Raw genomic sequence first — 22,672 nt, forward strand, 5'->3', positions numbered from 1 at the left:
TCGTCCCCGCAGCTTTTGAGGCTGTCACCAAGGGGTAGGTAGGTATGATGTCTAGCCTCCAGGTGAGTTCGGCTCCGGTGGTACAGCCCATTCCCACCTGGTGCAGCAGGTTATTGCGCAGCTATTTGCTTTGGTTGTGCTATGGGGCGGTGTGTGTGGTTTTGTATGAGGCCACTTCTATGTGGGGCAGCCCTCTCGCATTTACTATGCTGCCCTGCCTGGCTGTCCGGTAATGTCTCCTCGGCCACCCCGTGCAGTCGGAATTGTTCACTTACCGTCCACTGCCACTTACTTGTGCCGTTGTTACCATTGTGGTGTTGTGGGCCTCTGGCGTCTGTACCGCAGTTCTGCTCCCCAATACGGTGATTGCTGGGCATGCCCTCCGCCTCCCCCTTTCTTCGCTGTGGGTCGGGTAAGCAATTAAGTTCCCGGCGTCCACCTTGCGGCCACATGTCTAAGCCGCTGCGGGTCGCTGGATATTTTTCAGGCTGTCTTGCAACAACGAAGCTGAGCAGCGCTCAATTACCCCTGCGTTTCTCCTCGTGCTGGGTTCAGGGCCGGGTTCCAGGTGGTCGTGCCGTCTACCCACGCCTAATTCAAGGATGGCTTACGGAAATATGGGCTTAGCCGGCGGAGCCGACTTAGAGTACAGCGATCTCACTGCTCAGCATAGCCTTGCCCCCTTTCAGACACTTTAAAACTGTAATTCCTAACTAAAAATGAGTATCTAGATCATGTTTCATATCTTTGGAAAGGTAATGATAAATTCTCTTTAGTGGTAAAGTTGGATTGGACATTACTATTTTACAAATGGCACTCTTAGAAAGTGAACCTTTCTCTGCTCTTAACTTCACTCTGCGTGCCTTTAGCCTGTCTCCAATACACATCTGGGCTGAGTGACATCTACGCTTTGTGCATTCCCTGATTAGAGTATGTCCAAAATGCCAGCTCCTGGATACGTATAGCATTCAGGAAACATCTTAAAGCCCATCAGTTTAAACAACTCCTTTATAAGGTTACATTGAAAAATATACACCTTGTGATAGACTGGTTCAACATTACCTTATTCAAATTCACAAGTGGCTATATGTATTCATCTCATGTTTCTATGCTTTTCCTCGCATTACTACTCCCCGTATTAACCTCTTAAGTGCTGCGCCTAAACCAGCGGCCGACGGCACCACTACCTCGGGAGTGCTGCCGTCGGCCGTTGGACGTTCCATTTGCACCTGCGCAATGGAACGTTCAGCACTGGAGCTGGACGTTCCAAAGCAGCTAAGGTGTTAACTACTGCTATCCACCTTTCTTCTCTTCATCAATTCTGGTTCATTGTAAAGCCCCCATATACCTCTATGACCCTAGATATAAATAATTGTAGTCACTAATCTGCTGTCTGGTCCCGTGCTCTCTCTGTAATCAAATAGTAGCGCTGCTGCATGTGCTTGTAAGATTTGAGCCCTGCTGTATATATAGGATGATTGGTTCTTATATGCTTTGATTTAGTCATCACCCTCTTATTATGTGGGGTCTCAGTCATAAGATACACCCGAGAACCCATACAAGGAGTCTTGATTGAAAAATGGATAAAAGAAAGATGCTGAAAACATTTTGAAAAACAGTAGACCATGTCACTTTGCAGAACCATAATATTATATATTTAGGGGCACACAGTTGTTGTCACTATTTTATGTATGTCCTCTTGAGAATGGTGAGCTCATACATTGATAGAGAAGGACACTTTTTCTGCCATTACACAAAATATTGAAATATTTCATTAGTGCCCCGTCGAGGACTCTGGATATTTTATCAGGTTATTTTAAAAATGTGTTCTTAAATACTCCTTTGCCCCATCCCCCCCACTAGCTGCAAATGTCCTCCTCGCCTCCTAAAGTAAGCCTTAACTGTCCACCTACTCTAAATTGCTCGAGGCAGTAGCAGGTAAGGTATACTAGAACACGTGCTAAACAAAAGCTACTCCACCAGAAAGCTGCCAGGTAAACAAACCCCTGACTGTCCCAGGACCTGGAGAAAAGTCTTGGCACAAATACTGACGTTCTGTTTGAAGTTCTACTGCCAATTGTATGTGGTTTGAGGGGTTCCATGCCTCTGCTGTGTAATTGCCCAGAGGAACATGTCAAACAAAAAAGCTGCAGTCACGTGTTGCATAATCCTTCATTGTAATTTCAATTTATGCTTGGAGCTTTAGAACCCGACCATATAGAATAACATTAAAACAGTGCATGCTTTGACAATGTGCAAAGGAGTTTCTGCTACAGGGATTTATCCACCTGGGAACGAGTTGGTTCCACTAGTTCTGTAACAAGATTATCACAGATATTTGGAAAGACGCTGGCAACAGAACAATGGTTGCGTTCCTGTTTAGTCGTGACCCAGAGACACGGGCATTCATAAACATGTTCCAAGGTGTGTCAACTATATTCTTAATTATATTATAGAGTGAATTGTAAGGTCTGTTTATCGCGAAGAGCTATTTCATGAACAACGGGTGCAGGTGTGCAGTACAGCTGCGAATTTTTTTTCATTGAATTTAGCTGTCTGAATCGTATTGCAATGCGTGACTAACTCACACATTCTAAAGGTTAGTGCATTATTTACTTCTGAGCGTTGGAGCATGAAGCATGGATGCCTGAAAAGCGTGCCCAACATTGGCTTCTAGCGCTGGGATAAACATGCGGATACACACTCAGGGGCTTATTTACAAGCCCCGTGCGCCACCAGCACGTCACTTTTTCCCATATTAAAAGTGACGCACCGGGGGCACAAAGGGCTTGTAAATAAGCCCCTCAGATGGTAGGATGCATGTGGTGTCTCAAGGTGAACAGAGATCTGCCTAGCCAGTCCCCATCTCATTAATCTTTTCCCTGTGTGGTATAGTAACTGCTATACACTTCAACAACATCTATCTAATACATTTATCAGGGTGGACAAAAACCCCCAAAAATTAATTAGTGTCCCCTTTTACATGATTTAAAACATAGGAGCTTATTTACAAGCCCCTTGCGCCACTTTTGCATAATTTTTCCCATATTAAAATGACGCAAATGTGGCGCAAGGAGCTTGTAAATAAGCCCCATAGGAAGGTGGGGATTCACATTTGTTATGGTCTCAAGACCAATCCGCATGTTTACGAGTTCACTAAGGTTTTAGCTCTTTCATCAGGACCGTACAATTATTCTGAAAACACCAAAAATCTCAGTTAACTTTACTGAGAAAACAGAACAAGCATTTACAATGCAACGGTTTCGCCTTTGGAAAAGTTTGAGCTATTGGCATTGTGAATTACAAACTTTTTATTATGTGTTGGTTTTGAAAACAGATAAATAAATGGCATTGTCATTTACAATGGCAATAGCTTAATCTCTCGCAAATGCGATTTAGGTCACATATTTACGCAAGTTTGAGCTATTGACATTGCAAATAATTCGTTTTATTTATGTTTCAAAAACCAAAACATAAATAAAAGGTCTCACACTGCTGTCTCTCTCACACTGCTGACTCTGCCTTGAACACACCCCCTGCTGTCTCTCTCACACACTCTGCTGTTTCTCACACACTGCTGTCTTTCTTACACACACTGCTGTCTCTCATACACAGGTGTGGGTTGTTTCTAGCTCATCCCAGCTCTCACAAGCACCGCTTACGGGGATTGATAAACATGCAGGGACGCGCCTGCTTCGTGGGAGAGCAGACCAGCGGGATGTGCTAGCGCTGAGAAGCCATGTGACGAAGGATGCGCCTACCAGGTAATCAAAGGTGGAAGTGCATTAAAAAGTACGGGAAGTGTGGGGGGGTGGGTGCAGGGTCAAAGGCGTGGGTAAAAACACAAACTAGTGGGACCCTGCTGCAAAAAAAGGACAGTCTCGGCCCGGTGCCACTGAACCTGCCGCACATTAATAGCTTCGCTCCTGAACACAGGACTTGTGATGCTGGTATAAAACACATAGAAGGAAGTGGAGGCGAAAGCAGGCCGTGGGCTTGTATTTACAAAAAATGGGGCCGTGATGGGTTTGCAGGGATGTGTCATTAACAACAAACAACCAGAACCCGGTCTGCCAAGTTGACATAAAAGATGGACAACACTTTGCGTAATGACCACAGAATCTGACAGGGTTCCCGGGGGCCTGCTGCTGCCACCGACGCTTCCTTTGACTGCCTGATGAAGACATCACAGGCCAAGGAGTACATTAACACGCCTTGCATCACTTAGTCTGCGTGCTTCTCCCTCCAGCTCATCTGTTCTGCTTTTAATATGAGGTTTAAAGATTCTGCGCCGTGACAGAACTTGTATACCAAAAACCCTTATGACCACAAAATAGCCAATACCCGCTTCACCAAAACAGTGTTTTCGACTCGAGCCCTGCAGATTTGCTTATCCACAAGTGCTGCATGTTTCTAATCTGGGATGAATGTTTTTACGTGAATAGATACTGGAATGCTTTGTGGTTCAGATTGCATCGGCAGTGTGCACATTTTACTTCTTAAATAAATGTGAAATTAATAAATATCATTACAATAAAATAATCAATACCTTTAACATTCTGGGTGTCACACATTTTCAAAAAAAAGCCAGAGGAGGCTGCCTTAATGTTCAACGACTTTATTTAAAATACACTTCGTAGACGTAACTGAGAGTATGTTTGTGCTGCTGAGCAGTTGGTGGCTTGCACATTGCACGGGGGAGTTTTTCTGGCATTACTTGTAAGCCATCCTGCTTCACTAATCTATCGCATCATACCGATGAACCCCATATAGGGCAAACCCCATCTGTGGGTACAGAACATCGTTTATTCATGTTTGTCTCCGTGTGATAGTATCATGATGAATAGGACAGGATTTGTTGAGTATAATTTTACCCATAGCTTGTCGGTGCTGAAGCAAAAACAAGTTGTTCTCTGTGACAATCAGGCTACTAGCAACTTCTTTATTGACTCTGGAAAGGTATCTCTAATGATGATTGTAAACAGGATGTCCACAATAACAAACAGCAGCAACGTAGTATCTGAAAAACTGGTGAATTCAGTCTGATTTGGCAGCAAAAACCGGATCTCGACTGTCCGTGGAGCAACTTTCCGGTGCTAACGTTTTTCCTCACTCTTGCTTGTTAACCGTAGAAAAGTCATTATTTTTACCATAGAAAACAGCCCCGGTATGGGGAGGGGTTGCAAGGTTACAACTGCTTTGTTGAAGAGGTGGGTCTGCAAATCGCTGCATCTCGGTCGCTTCTTTTAATTGTAATTGGATTTATATAGCGCTGCCTACTCCTAACATAGCGTTGAATGATCTTCGCCCATGTCACGATGCTGTCTCGTATAGAGGTGCAAGCCCCTCGACCCCAGCTGCTGCCGCTGATAGACAAAGGCTAACCTGTGAGTTATAAATAACATCTTGGCGCCCAGGAGGGGAGCGCGCGGGGACATGAATGCTTCCCTTTTAAATCCTACAGCCGCCTCTGTCTCCTGCACCTCCGATGCATAAGGAGCCCGTTCACCATGCAGCCAATGTGTTACTTTTTAATTATTGCAGGTGTCATTGTGGTCCAGATTGTTCCTGTTCAGTGACACAGACTGGAAGGGCCTTCAGAGAGAGGCGGGAGAGAGACATATCGAGAGAGTATGCCGAGAGCAACAGTCGGAGTGCTCAATGTGTGCAGTATGCATAGACAGAGACAAAGAAAGAAACAATCTTTAATCCTGTCATCACATCCTAACAGGAACATGGGTATTTACTTGCATGTAGTGGGGGCATCCACCCCCGGAGTCAGTACTGTGCAAGGGGTGCAAGAGCGCGTCAATAAACCCACATTCTCCTCCCGACACTGAGCAATCATATTAAACAGCATGCGTGTTAAGTGTGCATGTTTAGAAAGAGGTTGTAGGTGCGCGGCTCGCCAGATGTTGTGACTTGTGAGCGGCATTTATAAGTGAGAAAATAGCAGATGGGCATGGCTTTAAATTAATCGAGATTGCTCGAACTGTATTTGCTTCGTTACCCTCGTACCTCATCTTTGTTTCCGTCCAAGACTCGCAGTCATGACAAATTAGGTGATGAATACATCTGAACAACAAGTAAGCTGCTGCCCTGCCGCCATTCTCGGAGGAATGACAAAACAAACCTTGGAGAGAAAAAAAAAATAACATCCGCCCACCGCCGCAATGATGTTCTAAAAGGGGTGGAGAGCGAAAAAATCTAGCTCACCAATCTGCTCGGACAATGACGGACAGATCTCTCTTCCAATTGCTAGCCTCCATTTATGGAGCTAGCCAATGGAAGCGAGAGGCGGGACAAAGCCCCGTACTAGTAAACATAAGATTTCGCCTGCACGAGCACTGCTGCGCAGTGCTACGCCAGGCAAAACCTAAAAAGGATACGTATTGATTTTGTCTCCGATATTATCACACAGTGCTCCTTGTAAAGTGGTATACCATATACCCAGGGTCTGTGAAATAGATGCTACTAGTGGGCCTGCAGAACTGATTGTGCCACCCACACAAGTTGCCTTCTAAACCTGTCTCAGGGCTGCCACTGCAGGACCTGTGTGTACCGTTTACTGCCTTGACTTGACATTAAAAACGACTTGCAAAACCTTAACCCCTTGCGCGCATGTCACGCGTCACGGTGGACGTGTGCGGAGGATGGCTCATAGGCTAGCATTGGGGATTTCTTGATACACTTTTAAGCTGCAATTCCATATCAGAAAGAAGTAGCAGCATCATGTTTTATTTCTTTGAAATAGTAATTTTAAATCCTCTTTAATGGTAAAGTTGGATTTAATATTACTATTTTAGGAATGTCACATTTTAGAAGTGGCCATTTCACTGCTCTTTCTGCTCTGCATGCCTTGTAGCCTGTCTCCAATACATGGCTTTGGTGGGGGACAGTTACACTTTGTTCATGCCCTGTAGACAGCCATAAACACAGGAGGGTGGGTATGATACAGAACTCATCTACATTCTGATAGCTTTTACTGGGCAGGACAAAAAAGGGAGAGCTGACACTTACACCTGAATAGGCAGTGTCCTGTTTCCCACACAAAGAGCTGTTTACCCCTATTGATAGTCTGGAGCCAGGGTTGGGAAGAAAGGGGGATCTGTGCACTTCATGGGCCTGTCCGGAAGTCACCCTGACTTCAAAGGCATAACTGGGTATAAGTACTGGGCCTCTGACTCTATCAAGATAGTACACTACTGGGCCTATGAAGAACTCTGCTAGGAGTAAAGACAGCTGTGCTACAAGGATTGAGACAATGCTTCACTGCCGCTGTGATAGAACTGATGTTCTGGTATGCAGTGATGCCCGGCGGCCTGCTGATCTCTGTCTAGCAGAGGAAAAGGACTGGACCCATCTCACTTGAACCCAGAGTTACTCCAAGGCCTTGCTGGCTTGCCCCCAGTTCTGAAGTCTCACGGCCATCAAATACTTCCTTCAACCCTGCAAGAGCAGCTGGACGCTGCCATCTGTGAGTCCTGCACTGTGAAGTGGTGCCAATCCAGTCCTGGGCCCTTGAAACGTGGCTTCTGTTGTCCAGAACCAACAAAATCGACTCAGTGATGACTTCGCGCCAATCGGAACTGATGCTTTGCCCTTCGACGCTGATGCAGGAGCGGATCGATGACATCACTTCAACAGACTATGCGGCTCAACCATGATGGATAGTGTGGATGGATGACGATGCAGCATCTGCTTTTATAGGGGTTCATCACCGAAACCTTCATCGCCTGCGTGGATCTCAACCAAACGTATTGAGTCTTCGACCTCAACACTTGCTCCATCCAAGGTGCTTTTTTAACGGTACCAACATGAGTCCTGTAGCCGGCCCGCTCTCCATCGTGGTCTGCCTGAAATTTGGATTCATCCCGCTCCACCCTGACCTCAAATCAACCTTAAGCGCTATTTGCTTCTAAGCTCTACTTTTTGATTTAGTCTTTAAAATTTCAGAACTTTGGTTCTACATATTGGATTTTTGTCATTTTGGTCTTGTTTTACTCATATAAATTAGGCCTGGATGGAGTTCAGGACTGTAGAACTCTGTGAAATGGCAAAAATACTCCACCATGCTATGTAGAATTCCGCAAGTGGCATAGTGCGTCAGATTGCGCTGTTTGCGAGGATTTTTACTGCTGGGAGTTTGTCCCATGCTGGAAAATCAATATGAATGGCACCATGCACAGTGCAAGAGGACATTGCTTCTTTCTGAAACTCGAGTAGATATTCTAATTTAATTGAGCGGCAGCTTCCTCAAGCAAACAGATGGTTTCTCAAGGTGAGCGGTCGTGACCATCTTCGACCGCCTGCATCGAGAAATCTGGCTAGGAGGTGGTCTAACGTTGGATGTTCCTCGCTCACGCAGGCCAACTTAATGTTGATGAACACGAATGAGGAAATAAATCAGCTCTGCCTTGCAGAGGAGAGTTTTTTGGTACTCTGGGTGCTCTGCCGAGTGAGGAAAACTCCACAAATAGAGCGAAGTTCAATGCCCAGATCTAATAAAAATATAATCTATTTGCCTAAACCTGTGTGAAGTATTATTGTGGTGTTTTCATTCTGTTACTGTGTGTGCGTGTGTTGCACAAATACTTTACACATTGCTGCTTTAGATAAGCCTGGCTGCTCTGCGCTGAGCTACCAGAGGTTTTGCCCGGATTATCTTTTAGTGTGTATCAAGCTTACCCTGACTAGAGTGGTGGTTCCGGCTTGTACAAGGTGCCCACTCTGACAATCTAAAACCCCAGTACTAACATATAGGCACTAGGTTGATAGGAGAAATAGTATTAACAGGTGTCTGTGGAACCTGACTCCCTTGATATTTGACACAGTGCTGTTAAAATAAATAGTTGAGTTCCTTCTTAGGTTCTGATGGCAATGTGTAAAAAAACAGATAAGAGCATACAACACACAATTAGATAATGTGTTGGCTATATCAAACAACTCCCTCCCTCCAGATCCCTTTACAGGTTTCTAAATATTGATGTAACATAGAGAACACACCATTTATTAGTAAGTTGTACAAAGATGATCGCCATTTAAGCTACCTTTCTTTTAACATTGAGGCATGCCAGACTACCTTCAGGGTGCCACGAGGGACACAGGGTCTACTAGGCCCCAGTTGTGATACTTGTGATCATTTGAACCTGGAGTTCTGTAGTCCATCCTACTGTGGCTGTGCAAACAGGGCCATGTACAAGTTTGCAGCACTTGACTGAAGTAGAAGGGCAAGCTGTTCAAAACATATCATGGAGGTAGTGCGGCGGGTAGCGACTAAGCATTTAAACCACACAATTGTGGAAGCAGTGTACTTTCCATATGAATGCTTGTCCTTTTAGATGAAAATAAGTATTTTATTACAGAAGAACATATCACTGTACTCACAGAGGAAATAGCTCTACAGGGATGCACTACATGGCTTACAAGATTCTCTACAGAATGAAAATATGGAAGCAATCATCATTAAACCTCAGGTTTAATAACTATGCTGCAGCAGAGCAACTTCCTATTATTCATTGACTTTGTAGGTCAATTCAGAACCAAAGACTATTCAGTCGTGTGTGGAGAGATCAATGTTCCATAAATTGTCCCATCAAACTCTGTTATCCAACGTTCAGGGTTGATGTCTCTCAGAGGTATCGAATCTGTGAATACCAAACGCAAGTATGTCACTGGACACCACCTGGGGCAAGCTGTAGTACTCACTGAGGCTCATTCAGGCAACCATGACCCCTTCTCTCCATAATCACTTAGGGCCATATTGATGACCAGGTGCGAGTCGCTTTTGCAAGTTGGTGCAAGAGCGACGCAAACCTAAAGTGATATTTTTGAAGCCACACAAAGTCATTTTTCATGACTCTGAATGGCTTAAAAAATATGGCGTAACATGCAACACAGCACAAATCTCTGCACTGGATTACACTGCACCAGGAAAGCGTTCCATGGGCATTGTGTGCTCATGCAACTCCCATGGTCTTTGACGCCTTCCCAGATTTACCAACTCTGGTAAACCCCGGAAGGCACCAAAAAGATACACCTCCGCGGGTGAGGTGTAACGAGTAGAAATATCTTTATTCCGCCTCATTCTTTCCTCCTATGTTGGCGGCACTCTGCAGCCCACATAGAAAGAGGAAAAAGTCTCTCAGGTTTGTGTTTGTGCAGGAAGGTGCCTCTTCCTCCACAAAAAAACAACCCTGCCTACACCACTGGCATCCTTGCACCATTGTGCGTGGGTACCTGCATTGGTGCTAGGCTGCCAAAACGACACCAACCAGGAAGAAAGGGTAGAATTGCACCATGATGGATGAATATGTTGCATTCCTGCCACTTCCCTGTGATGCAGGCTAGTACACCAAAGTGACTTGCTGCGCTACCCTGTGCCCCAATGAATCAATGAAGTTAGAGTCAGCATAAGATGCCTCTGTCTTTCTCCTTGGCGGTCACTAAATGGGGCAGTCATAACTTTACAGTTGCTGTTGGAAAGCTGGACACAGACTCAGCTCAGTTGGGCTTGACTTCTCAGCTGGGCAGGGGGGCCAGAGGACCCTTGGCCATTCACGAGTCTTGTACGCAGTGCCCCACATTACCCCAGCTCACTCTGGGCTGTTCCTCACAGCAGGCTTGATAGCTGGGTTCTCCTACATAGGTATGTAGACCCCTGTGGGACAAGTCTCTTGTCTCAGCAAACAGGCAGCTCCCATGGTCACATGGCGAACCCATAGCTTCTTCCTGCAATGCTTGCAAACACTAGATTATGTAGTGGTGATGCTGGCTTTCAGCAGAACCCAGACATGTAGTGATGATGCTGGGTGCAAGTAGGAGCACTGACAACATGAGCACAATAAGTTTGAAGCTCTGCACCTGGTTCTGATCAACCTTGTAGGACGGGTGCTGAAAGTAAAATGAAGGACCCAGGCTGTTCTTGGAAACTCCCCCATCACCTGCCACTGTCTCTGTCAGCTCACCCTTATTCCTCCACATTTAAACAAATGGCAGTGCTCAGGAAGGACTATTCAGCCAACTCTTGCTACAGAAGTTGCTTACAATTTCTAATTGCAGTTACACTCTACTCACTACTCCGCGGGGAGCAGGTAATACACCACCACTGTCTGGGGGCTGTTTCACAACATCCGTATTGTGCTGTGTCAGATTCAGGGCCGGACTGGCTACCGGGCATTTCTGAGGAAACAATGCAAAACCAATTAGTTTTGAAGTATGCTTTAAAACCATTTGTTTTGCTTTCTTTATTTAGAAGTGCTTACAGGTTCCTATCCACAAAATCAGCCCCCACCGCAGTGAAATCGGTCCTCAGCTTGGCAGCCCACCAAAACGCCCGGTAGGCAGTCCAGCCCTAGTCAGAGTAGGGGAAATACACAATGGACCCCATGTTAGGGCATACATATACACACTCACACCCAATACAGAGTTCTGCTACCATACATGCACACATACTCAACATTTATACTGAGTTTTAGAGGATGGACTGTTCAAGGTATGCAAGTGAAACATTCATCAAGAAGACCTGTAGAAATCACTCTCATATCCTTGTACAGAAAAAAAGCCTAACAGGAAGTTATTAAACCACCTTGATCCCTAATTGTTCCGACTTTCTTTTATAACTTGTTGATATTCAAATTATATGTGTATCACGTGGTATCTTATATAATGTTGATTATAAGTCTGATTCGTTTAACTGAAAATACGCTTACTCTAGATGTTTTGTTAAGAGGCTCTTAAAATGTATTCTTTAATAACACCCTTATATTTATCAATAAAAATGTCTTAAACAGATAAACAAGCCTGCTAATAATCACAAAAACTACTACACGATGCCACCAACATTCACCTTACTAGGCCATAGTTTTGCGTCTGCTGAAGGAAAATTGTCAGAATATAAAATGTGCTTCCAGTTGGGTCATTTAGGTAGGGGCACACAACCTTTACTGTGCATGGTGACCTCCCTGTCCCAACAGGATAGTAACAGTAGATCCATTCAAGATGATGGTCCTCACACTGGACAATGAACTCCATTTCCAGTCTAGGGTTTTGGTGTTTAGTGATTGTGACTGGCCCAATCACATCATGGATGAGAATGTGTGAGTCTAGGAGATGCGTTTTAAGATGTGACAAGTGATTAACATTAGCCGTTTACTGGTGAGCAAGAAGGCTTTGATTGAGGAAGGACCCACAATATTAAGGTATTGACAAACATGATTATAGAACTTCCTCTGCTGTTCTGAATGTAATTGACACGTGATATTTCCCCATTTCGTGACATATGTAGAATGCATTTTAGTGCACTGCCTTTTGCAACAAACGTTGAATTGGTTTTGATTTGGGGTTATTGAAAACATATGTATTATTAACTGCAACATAAATAAGGGGTATTGATATTAAAAGATTTGTACTTTATAACTTAATTACCATATGCAAAAGCTAATTTTTTGGGTCATTGTGGTATCATAATGTGATTAATGAATGCAATTATTGGTGGGCACTCTATAAGATGATCATCTTCTCACTAACAAAATCCCAAGAACATACATACATTTTGGGACCCTGACTGACCACTCAAAGATAATATATGACTACAAAAATCAAACTAAGAGAATAGATCAAAACCCGCCACTTGGGTGGAATCATCTTTTCACTTAGTCTGTGGTTAATGGATGACTAGATGACTAGAAATATTACAATATTACACACTGAATGCATGGGCACAATAGGTGTAGGCATTTTACATACATCTCAAATACAAGATTTTTACCAGTGGTAAAAAAACGAATTTATAGGTTGCCCTTTAACATGGAGGAAAAAATCGATACATAAAATGTTTTCTTCTTTCGCAGTAAACTACCTGAGATTGTTGCTGTACGTGCTTTAAACACAAATTTGTCCAGTCTTTCTGAAAGTGCCAAAACCTTTGAGAGGTTAAACATGTTTAATTATCTTATCAACGTCAAGAGAATCGCTTTATGCCTCTTTGCGTTTTTAATCCTGTTGAAGAAAGATGCTCATAAACTTTGTCCAAACATACATTTTTATAATGGTGGTGTCTAATAAGATTCAGCTTTTTATAGCTCAGTACACATATAATAAGATAACTGGGAAGAGGACGCGGCTATGGAGGTAGATCGCTCCATCCCCTGACATTCGGCCAATGTCAGGTAGAGATAGAGAGCCACTCTAGCTGGAAGAATGCTTCAAACAACTATGGTAATGAGCCAAATGGATTATCTAAGCTCTCACTACTCTTAGTCATACAGCTGTGACTGAACCTTGCTGACTATTAGTTCCTCTCTAGTGCAGATGTTTGCTTGCTACTCTTCAGTGTTGATGAACATATTACTAATGCGGTGAGAAGTAGTCAGCATATTTGTTAGCATGCTCTAATTTCCCTTTTTATTGTGTATTTACACACAACTTTCAGCCAGGACTATCCTCAACATTCTGTTATATCAATCAGAGGCAGTCTGCAATGCCAGCTGGACCTAGAATGCCCATTCCACACGCCACACCCCACCCCCCGCCCAGCAGGGGGAAAAACATAGCTATTTCACAGAGCTAAATCAATGTTCAAATGTGAACCACAAAGCATAAAAAAAGAAACATGCCCTGAAAATACACTCAGGCAAGTGTGCCATAGCTTTTCATCTCCACAGGAGCTATCAGATATAAATACCTTGACTCTACCGCCTCAGTGTAGTATATGTAGGAAAAGGCTGGCACTAATATGCTTTGTCTCAAACATTCAGACATACCCTTACAAAGAACAGTGTAGGACAAACATCTGTGAAGGATCCAAAGGTTTGGCAGAGTAAAGACATATATGACCTTTGTATGATTTATCTATCCCTAGTAATACATTTAATTATCAGAAGCCGTGTACTCACCATTGCATTTGGTGAAATTGGAAAAGAGAGGATAATGTCCACGGTCACTAAGCGCATCGCCGCTGTCGATTAGGGCAGCCTTCACGGTCTCATATCCACATAGCACCACATATCGCTTAGGTCCAAGGTGGACAGTGTACAATGAACCATACTTCTTGTGCAGCTGGAAAGACACAATCCATATGGAGCAGTTGTTAGCCATTAAGTGACTTTTCATGAAGACAGTCTTTCCTTAGATAACTTGTAAAATAGGTGAGAGAGGTGCGAATAAAGTCTTAGGAGAGATAGGGGCATATTCACAAGCCCCTATTGCCACCACAGCGTCACTTTCAGTGATGTTGCGGTGGCAATAGGGGCCTCGCCTTATTCACAAGGCAGCGTTAAGCCACTTAACGTGGCTTAAAGCTGCCTTGTGAATAGGCCCCCTTTCATGCCTTGTGAATAGGCCCCCGTGAAAGGGGGCCTATCCACAAGGCAGCTTTAAGCCACGAAAACCAGGAAATCCCTGGTCTTAAGTTGGCGATACAAGGAAAAATGCTTTGGGGCATATTCACAAGCCCCTATTGCCACCACTACATCACTTGCAGTGACGTTGCGGTGGCAATAGGGCCTCGCCTTATTCACAAGGCTTGAACGCGGGAGTTTAATGGGCAGTAACGTTGGTGCTTCCTGGGCGCTATTAAGTAACGCGTAAAGTGTAAAGCTCCTGTTTATGTGTGAGAGTTTCATTTGGACGTTCACGAAGATCGAGGTGGACAGATTCCGACTTCTTCTTGTATTCGATATTACAGTTTTCAAGTCATAGGTCCTCCGGCTGGAGGTCTGTGATTTTTATGTGCAACATATGGTCCTGATGATGGTCCTATGGATTATGTTAACCAATGAGGACCGAAACGTCGATGCCTGACAGCCTTTTTGTTGATGGATGTATCATCATTTGAATGTCTACTGTTTTGTATGACAGAAATAATTTTTAGAACATGGTATTGGTTTTCTTTATGTTGTTAGCAGAGGTTGTCATATAGTACTTTCAATTGATCTTACAACTGCAGTAGTAATTTTGTTGCCATATTGGACATTTTGTGTGAAAAAGAAAAATTATTTCAAAAATAATATTTATATAAGAAAAATAAAGAACAGTTTAATTCTGTCTTTTCCTTGCTTATCTAAAACTATGGATCGCCTAGGCGACTAGTTTATAATTTGAAAGCTAATGTTATAACAATTCCTACAGGGACATTTTGTATTTTGTTATTTATTCACAAGCCAGCGTTAAGCCACTTAACGTGGCTTAAAGCTGCCTTGTGAATAGGCCCCCTTCCACACTGTGTTTGGCATGAAAGGGGCATGCAGTGGGTGTTGTGGTGGGCGTTCCAACGCAACATCCATTGATATTTATCCTGCCCCTATTCACAAGGGCAGCACAAATAGGAGCTAATGCCACACTTAAGACCAAGAAAACCCTGGTCTTAAGTTGGCAATACGAGGAGAAATGCTTTAGTTTTCCTCGTTTTTGCATTTTCCATATGTGCTGCCTTGTGCAGCACACATGGACAATGCAAAATGCCATGGTTTGTTTCTGTACAGGAAGGTGTCCCTTCTTGTACATGAGCAAACCTTTTTTTTAAAATGCCGTTTTGTAACTTACATGTGTGCTGCATGAAGCAGCACACATGTAAGTTACAAACTGGCATGTGCAGGAAGGGACCCCTTCCTGTACATAAATAAACCTCCATGTTTGCAGACACCCTTGCACTCTGGTAGAAGGGTGCCTGCAGTGGCGCTAAGTTGTGAAACTTAGCACCATTGCAGGGGGAAAAGCAAGGCTGCACCATGTCCTTGTGAATATGGTGCAGCCTTGCTTTTCTGAAGTGGCGAAGAGAGGCGTTAAGCCAAGAAGGCTAATGCCTCTCTCGGCCACTTCCTTGTTAATATCCCATAGTGTTTTCCCTCGTTTTTTGCATTTTCCAGTTGTGCTGCCTTGTGCAGCACACATGGAAAATGCTAAATGCCATGGTTTGTTTATGTACAGGAAGGTGTCCCTCGCTATATATAAGCAAACCTTTTTTTTTAAATGCCATTTTGTAACTTACATGTGTGCTGCATGAAGCAGCACACATGTAAGTTACAAACTGGCATTTAAGGTTTGTTTATGAACAGTAAGGGACACCTTACTGTACATAAACAAACATCCCTGCTTGCACACACCCTTGCACTCTGGTGGAAGAGTGCCTGTGTTGGCGCTAAGTTGTAAATCTTAGCGCGATTGAAGGGGGAATAGTAAGGCTGCACATGTCCTTGTGAATATGGTGCAGCCTTGCTTTTCCGAAGTGGTGGAGAGACGTGTTAAGCCAAGAAGGTTAACGCCTCTCTCCGCCACTTCCTTGTGAATATCCCCCATAATGTTTTCATATGCAATTATGCTTTTCTTATGGATTCGGTATCTTTTCATGCTTGTTCAATGAGCAATTGCACTGTTTTACTAATGGGTCACATATCTTCAGAAAAGGTAGAAAGCTTATGATAATGAAGCAGGGTCATTGGGAGTTAAGGTGTCAATTGCCCTTGCTGAATACATCACACATGGCATTGTTATTGACACCAGTGATCATAACGGAAGTGAATAATTGGAAAGTGGCTAAGGTCAAAAGTGAGCAAAATTAGCAGTAGTTCGGTAAACTCAAAATGTGATAATAACTAAAAAGAGAACAGCAATATCTAAAAAGAGAATAACAGAGAAGAGACGACAGTTTGATATGATAAACAAAACAATAAACAAAGGGAATCGAAGTAGGAGAAATAGGGAGGAAATAATCGGAGATAACCCAGATTAGATCTGTTAAAAAGTAAAAGGGCATATGGGGCCCTGGAGAAAATACATGAAGAGAAGAGAACAGGGTAGGGTGAAAGTTATAAAGGGAGATCAACAAGGGGAGAAGCAAATAGGGAAGATGGGAGCAGGGTAAGAAACACATTTACTTTCAATATTATTAAAAGTTTGCTTTGACAAACATCCCATACAAACTAGTTCCATATTTAAATATATTGCAATGTAAAATATGTAGAGTATTGAAAATGAAATCCACAATTCCTGTAATCACTGACCCTGTACACAGCCAAACAGCAATATAAACAAAAAAATTGATAATAGCCCGTTAGTATTGCAGTAGGCAAATCTATTCAAGAAAAATGATAATATTTACTTTCTAAATTGCCACCCACCACACATTTTGTATTATAATTTACGGATCAGTTGTAGTAGAAGAGAGGTACACACGGGGGGCGTGGCTTGGATGCCGAAGGGGTAGGCAGCGTGAGCCCGGAGCTCCGCGCCCGATCCCAGATATCATCCTGATACTCCACGTGAATTCCAACGAAAATTGGAAAATCCACTCGCTAAAGTCGCCGCGGAAGCAACGGCGCTCGGAGTGGGCGACCTGCGATTGCTTAGCACCCTGAAAATCGAACTTTAGCAAGAGCCTCGGGTGCGATAGACTTCAATCTAAGATGGCGCCCTGAGGCCTGGACTGGTGACGCAGAGTGCGGAGGTGACTTGTGGCCCGGTACCCCTGCTGTCCCAGCGCCAGCCGTGATTGCTGGACCGGAGGGTCTCTCTCAACCCTGTGAGGAGGCACGGGTGACCTTCTCCTCGTTTTGGAGGTGGTTCGACGATGGTGCGGGGCATCAGGAAAGTTCACCGAGGTAGACCCAAAATGGCGGTGGCTTTGTGAGGCGATTGCCACTCCCCGCGTGTGGACCGAGGTCTCGAGACCCCATCATCGACGATTGCTTCCGAGACTCAGACCGACCCCGCGGGAGTGATCTGGACAGTGCTCAGTGGCTTGCGTGTGTTCTAGCTCCCCGGCCCCATTGTTCAGGGAACTCTCCGGAAGCGAGGTCCTGAACGGCTGACGGACTTCGCGGAGATTGGTCGGGGCTACTGGGGTCAGCGATAGTTGTCGCCGAGATGGGGAAACCGAAAGGAAAAGGGGATGGAGCGGCTGACCCAGAAGCGCTGGACGGAGCGGATCATGATCACCCTGCGCTCCAACGCATGCAAGACCGTATACTGGAGGCCATAGCAACCACAAAAGACACGCTGCAGCAGGACATCGCCCAGGTAGCGACAGGCCTGGGTCTCTTGAAAGCGGAACACGATAAGCTTAAGGACAGGGTCAAGAGCGTGGAGATATCCTTACAAGAACTGACCCCAGATCACAAAACACTAAGGGGCCAGATGGCGGATGCCCTGGACAGGCTGAACATATTGGAGAGGAGGGCCGAGGACGCTGAAAATAGGAGTAGGCGCAACAAAGTTCGTTTGGTGGGCCTTCCGGAAAAAACCGAGGGAGATGACATGGTGGGCTACCTCGACAATTGGCTACGCACGGAAGTGGCGCCTGAAGCACTCTCTCCCTTCTTTTCGCTAGAACGGGCCCACAGAGTCCCGGCCCGGCCACCAGCTCCTGGCCTGCCCCCTCGCCCGGTGGTGATTAAGCTGCTCCATTACAAAGACCGGGACTGGCTATTGCAGAGGGCAAGGGAGGCAGGGCCCTTTCAAGTGAACAATAACAGGGTCACCCTGTTCCCGGACTACACTTTTGAGACTCAGAGGCTCGGGCCAGTTTCCTGTCGCTCAAGCGTGAGCTCCGTGGAGAGGGCATCAAATATTCCCTTCTCTTCCCAGCGAAGCTAAGGGTGGTGGTGGATGACAAATCGCTTTTCTTCAACACATCGGCAGACGCTTGGGCATGGTGGGACACGTATAAGGCTGGGACGGACGGAGCTAGAGCCAGGGCAGAGGAGGCTCAAAAGAAACAGCCGACCAGAAAATCACAACGTATTCGCAAGAATCTACGAAGAACTGGGAAACCATCAGTGTCGCAAACTGAGGAGGAACGGAAGGCTGCCCTACAGGCGGTGGTGGATCTATCAGGTGCACCGCGGAGCCAGTCCGGGAGGGGCACAAACTCGGAGGAGCAGGGTACGGGGTCAGAGACAGAACTCTCAGAATTCGGAGGAGCCAAAGGCCCCGTTGTAACGCCTCAAACATCGGGAGAGATCGTCGAGGCCTGAGACGCTTGCTTTGGAAAACGGCCCGATGGTCTAACACTGGGGCGCTGTGCCCGTGAGTGCACTTCACATTTGTGTGGGAGTTCGAGAGTTTTCATGGGGGGATTACGGGGCGGGATGTGCGGGACTGATCTTGTTTAGCGAACTCCTTCGGTATCGGACCGCGCCCTACTGGCCCTTAAGGTCATCGCAGTGGAGACTGCGAATTGTAGTCTTTCTTTGAGGGGATTACTTAGTTACAACTGTTTGGATGGGTTCTCTTCCAATTGAGGGGGGTCCTGTCCTGGGGGGGTGGGAACCGAGAGTAGTTGGGGAAGCTCAGGTTGGGGCTGGAGGGGTGTGGGGTTCTTTTGTCTGGAGAGGGTGGGGGGGTTCAGTATTGGGATGGCATGAGCGCATGGTCGAAGGTTGTTATTGTTCTATCTGGGGATGCAGGGGAGTATGGCTAATATGGGGGCTCTGAAATGTGTGACCTGGAATGTGCGGGGTCTACATACCATGGTGCGCAGACACAAGGTCCATGCTTATTTGAAACGTAGGGGAGTGCATATAGCTTTTCTTCAAGAGACGCACCTCACGAAACAGGAAGGAGTGGCGCTGCAGAGAAGGTGGAGGGGGCAGTTGTTTTATACGACATATTCGGCCTTTGCAAGGGGCACCTTGATTTGGATACGGGCTAGGGTTCCCTTTCAGGTCACCAAACAAGTAACAGATCCAGAGGGCAGGTTTGTGGCTGTGGAAGGGAGACTTAGGGGCCGAATGGTGTCGTTATGCAGTGTGTATGCTCCGAATGTGGATTTGCCCGCCTTCCTGACAGTGCTTTCGGGCAAACTGGCGAGTTACTTGGCGGGTCCAGTGATCATGGGAGGGGATTTCAACTCAGTAGTGGATACTATGTTAGATAGGTCTGAGGTTCCGTGACGATTTGAACCCGTGTTTTCAAGTTTGTCGGAAATACATAATATTAGTATCAGCGAACCGCAAATGATCCATTTAGCATATCCTGGTGTTTTCGCTGCGATACGAGCAAGAGCACTCCTGTTATGAACACATTTCTGATCTACCCACGGCATCCATCTTAGATCATGTCCGCCATTTTGTGTTTCTTGCCCTCACATACGCAATAACCTCTGATCACTTCATTTCGATTAAGGACACGTAGCCTTAGCCGGAGATTCACCTCTTTCATGACACGTGTACCTTAAACCAGATCACGCTGTAGCTGCATGACTTGACAAAGGCTGCCTCCTCTGCCCGAGGCCAGCCCACCTGAACTGGTTCTCGTGTCCATTGTCCCGATCATGATTAGGCGGCCGAAGCCGGTAGTCTTGCCCATTTACAACCCACAAACATCTCTTATCCCGCTTTCCTATCTCCTGCACCTGGCTCTGCTCCTTTCCTTCTGGGCCTTTATTAGGGGGAGGTAACGAACTTTACGATGAGGCGGTCCGGCTCTTGAATGCAATATTGACAAGGGATTGTGATGGACTAGTGGGAACCCCTCTTCGTGATGTTTGGCATCAGATATTATCGACAGTTCCTGTGTAACGCCAAATATTTATTGTTTAAGATACAAAGGTTTAGGAATGTACTGACATGTGAAATATTTGCCTGAAGCACAATTTTTAGTATATAAGGCGCAACCCTCAATGTACAAATCGAACAGGCTCCTGGTTACTGCCCATGCGTAGTTTCTGTGACTTCTGTGTCCCTGCAGTAATAAACCTTTGGTCTTTGACGCCACCATCGAGAAGCCCGTGTTTCTGTTCATTTGCGCACCAAGGCAGGTGGAACTCCGGGGTCTTTGGGTGTTGTTCCCTGACACCTCTGGACGGAACCAAAAAGTCCAGAACTCCAATTGGCGCCCAACGTGGGGCGACGTCATTCGGTACCGGTCCAAAAGCCTGAAGAGTTCGAGGAGCTTCGTGTGAAGATTTCCGAGGGAGGCGCCCCACTTCATCGATCCCGGCATATCGCAAAAGTGGCCCGAAGTTCTCTTCCACGAGGGTTCCCGTTCAGGACGGCTGCAGTGGGCCGTTGCCTTGACCGTCGCCCTGTCTTGGACCCGAGGTGCAGCCCTTAGTACAGCGAAACGTGACGGGTTTCTCCTTGGTGACGTCTTCAGTGCCTCAGTTAAGTATTTAGTGATAGCTAGCTGGTTACTTTGTGAGGATTGTTAAAATCCTTGATCGGTTCTTGGTTTGGTTTGGTTTCGTAAGATTATCACTAGTTGTTCTGGTTACGATAATCTATTTGGTTCAGTTTGGGTATCGATACATTAGTTTGGTTTTGGTAGGCCTAAGTTCTTGGTTCGAGTGCACATATTTGTTCCGTGTTTTGTTTGTTTTGTGTTCCAGACTGAAAATGGTAAGTCGGAAAATGTTGTCTTGTTTCGGTTGCAACCATGACTCACGATTGGAGGATTCCTGTCTGGTTCCTCCGATTGGGACTCCCCTTTATGACTTATATTGTAAACATGGTGTGGGTCCTATATCTTATAATGAGGTATGGGTCCGTTACTGTAAGAAGGATGGTGTCCTTAGTTGGCCACTACATGGTAGTTTTGAACCCGAGATTCTTGATAATTTAGAAGCGAAATTGTTTAGGAAGAAAGCCCGGCCGGCAATGTTTGATTCTTTCCGTTATTGGCGAAAAGAGTCCAAACAGAGAGAAATGAAAAGGTTGAAGAAAGAACAGAAAGAGAAAGAAGAGCTAACTCTAGAGCAAGCAACTAAACAATTGCAAGATAATGAGTGCGAAAAGGCCATAGATGTAGCAATTAGAGAGCATAATTTAGCGATTGACAAGTGCTACCCTGCCTTGCCATCGAAAACAGCTAAGATACTGGAGGATCCCGAAAACGATCCTCTGTTGTCTTATCTGTTACGGTCACCTCCACCGTATGCACAAGGTGCTACGGCCCAACTTGTACCGAATGTCCAATTGCCGGTTGCTGGACAACCTGGTGTTCTTGTTCCTCAGAATCAAGTTCCTGTACCTCCTGTGGTTAATGTGAATATTCCTACGGCTCCTCCTCTTCCTGGGTTGCCGTCTTCTATACCTGTATCTGTCTCGCTTACACCTACTACATCACAAACTATTTTTCTCGATACTCCTACTACCTCGCTATCTGTTCCTACCTCTACTGTGTTCTCTACGTCTGCAAGTGTGTTAACTCCACTTTCTGTACGTCGAAAAATAACTGATTCTGTTGCTAATATACTGTCTCCTTTATATAAATCTTTAATTAAGACTCCTACTCCTGATTCAGTTCAGAGACGTAGTCAGCTACCAAGTACTGAAGAACGGGGAGTTTTAGATTCCACGGCTCTCAGATGGATTACGAAAGTTAGAAGATATAGTACGAGAGATGTACTAGATACGTTTATGCAGTGGAAGGAACCAACGCAACGGTACGTCTTTGATGAGATGTGCTCGTTGTTACGTGAGGAAATAGAGGAAGATGATGTTGAATCAGACTTGGAAGATTTAATTAAAATTCAAAAAGAGTTTGCTGCAGGAATGATAGTGGGTGATAATATAAAAGAAGCGATGGAACTTATTTTAAGTTTTAGGAATGATCCATCTCTTCGTTCGCCGAGAGATTTAGAGAAAGGTAAAATGAAGCCAAGTCGCCAATATCCTATGAGGGAGGTTCCTCCAATTTGGCGCGAAGCAATACAACGTGATGATAATGCGGGTAT

At 45.2% G+C, this 22,672-nt stretch overlaps 1 protein-coding gene across 1 annotated transcript in view; it reads right to left on the reverse strand.

Moving 5' to 3' along the window:
- Positions 1 to 22,672, reverse strand: part of LOC147690362 (cytochrome P450 2F2-like) — a 382,599-nt gene that overhangs the window by 295,076 nt on the left and 64,851 nt on the right. Inside the window, exon 4 of the mRNA XM_086938000.1 lies at positions 13,896 to 14,058. Within this exon, the coding sequence (XP_086794126.1) occupies positions 13,896 to 14,058 (163 nt within the window). The remainder of the gene's footprint in view (positions 1 to 13,895; positions 14,059 to 22,672) is intronic.

This window comes from Lissotriton vulgaris, chromosome 9 (assembly GCF_964263255.1).
Source record: "Lissotriton vulgaris chromosome 9, aLisVul1.2, whole genome shotgun sequence".
NCBI lineage: Eukaryota > Metazoa > Chordata > Amphibia > Caudata > Salamandridae > Lissotriton > Lissotriton vulgaris.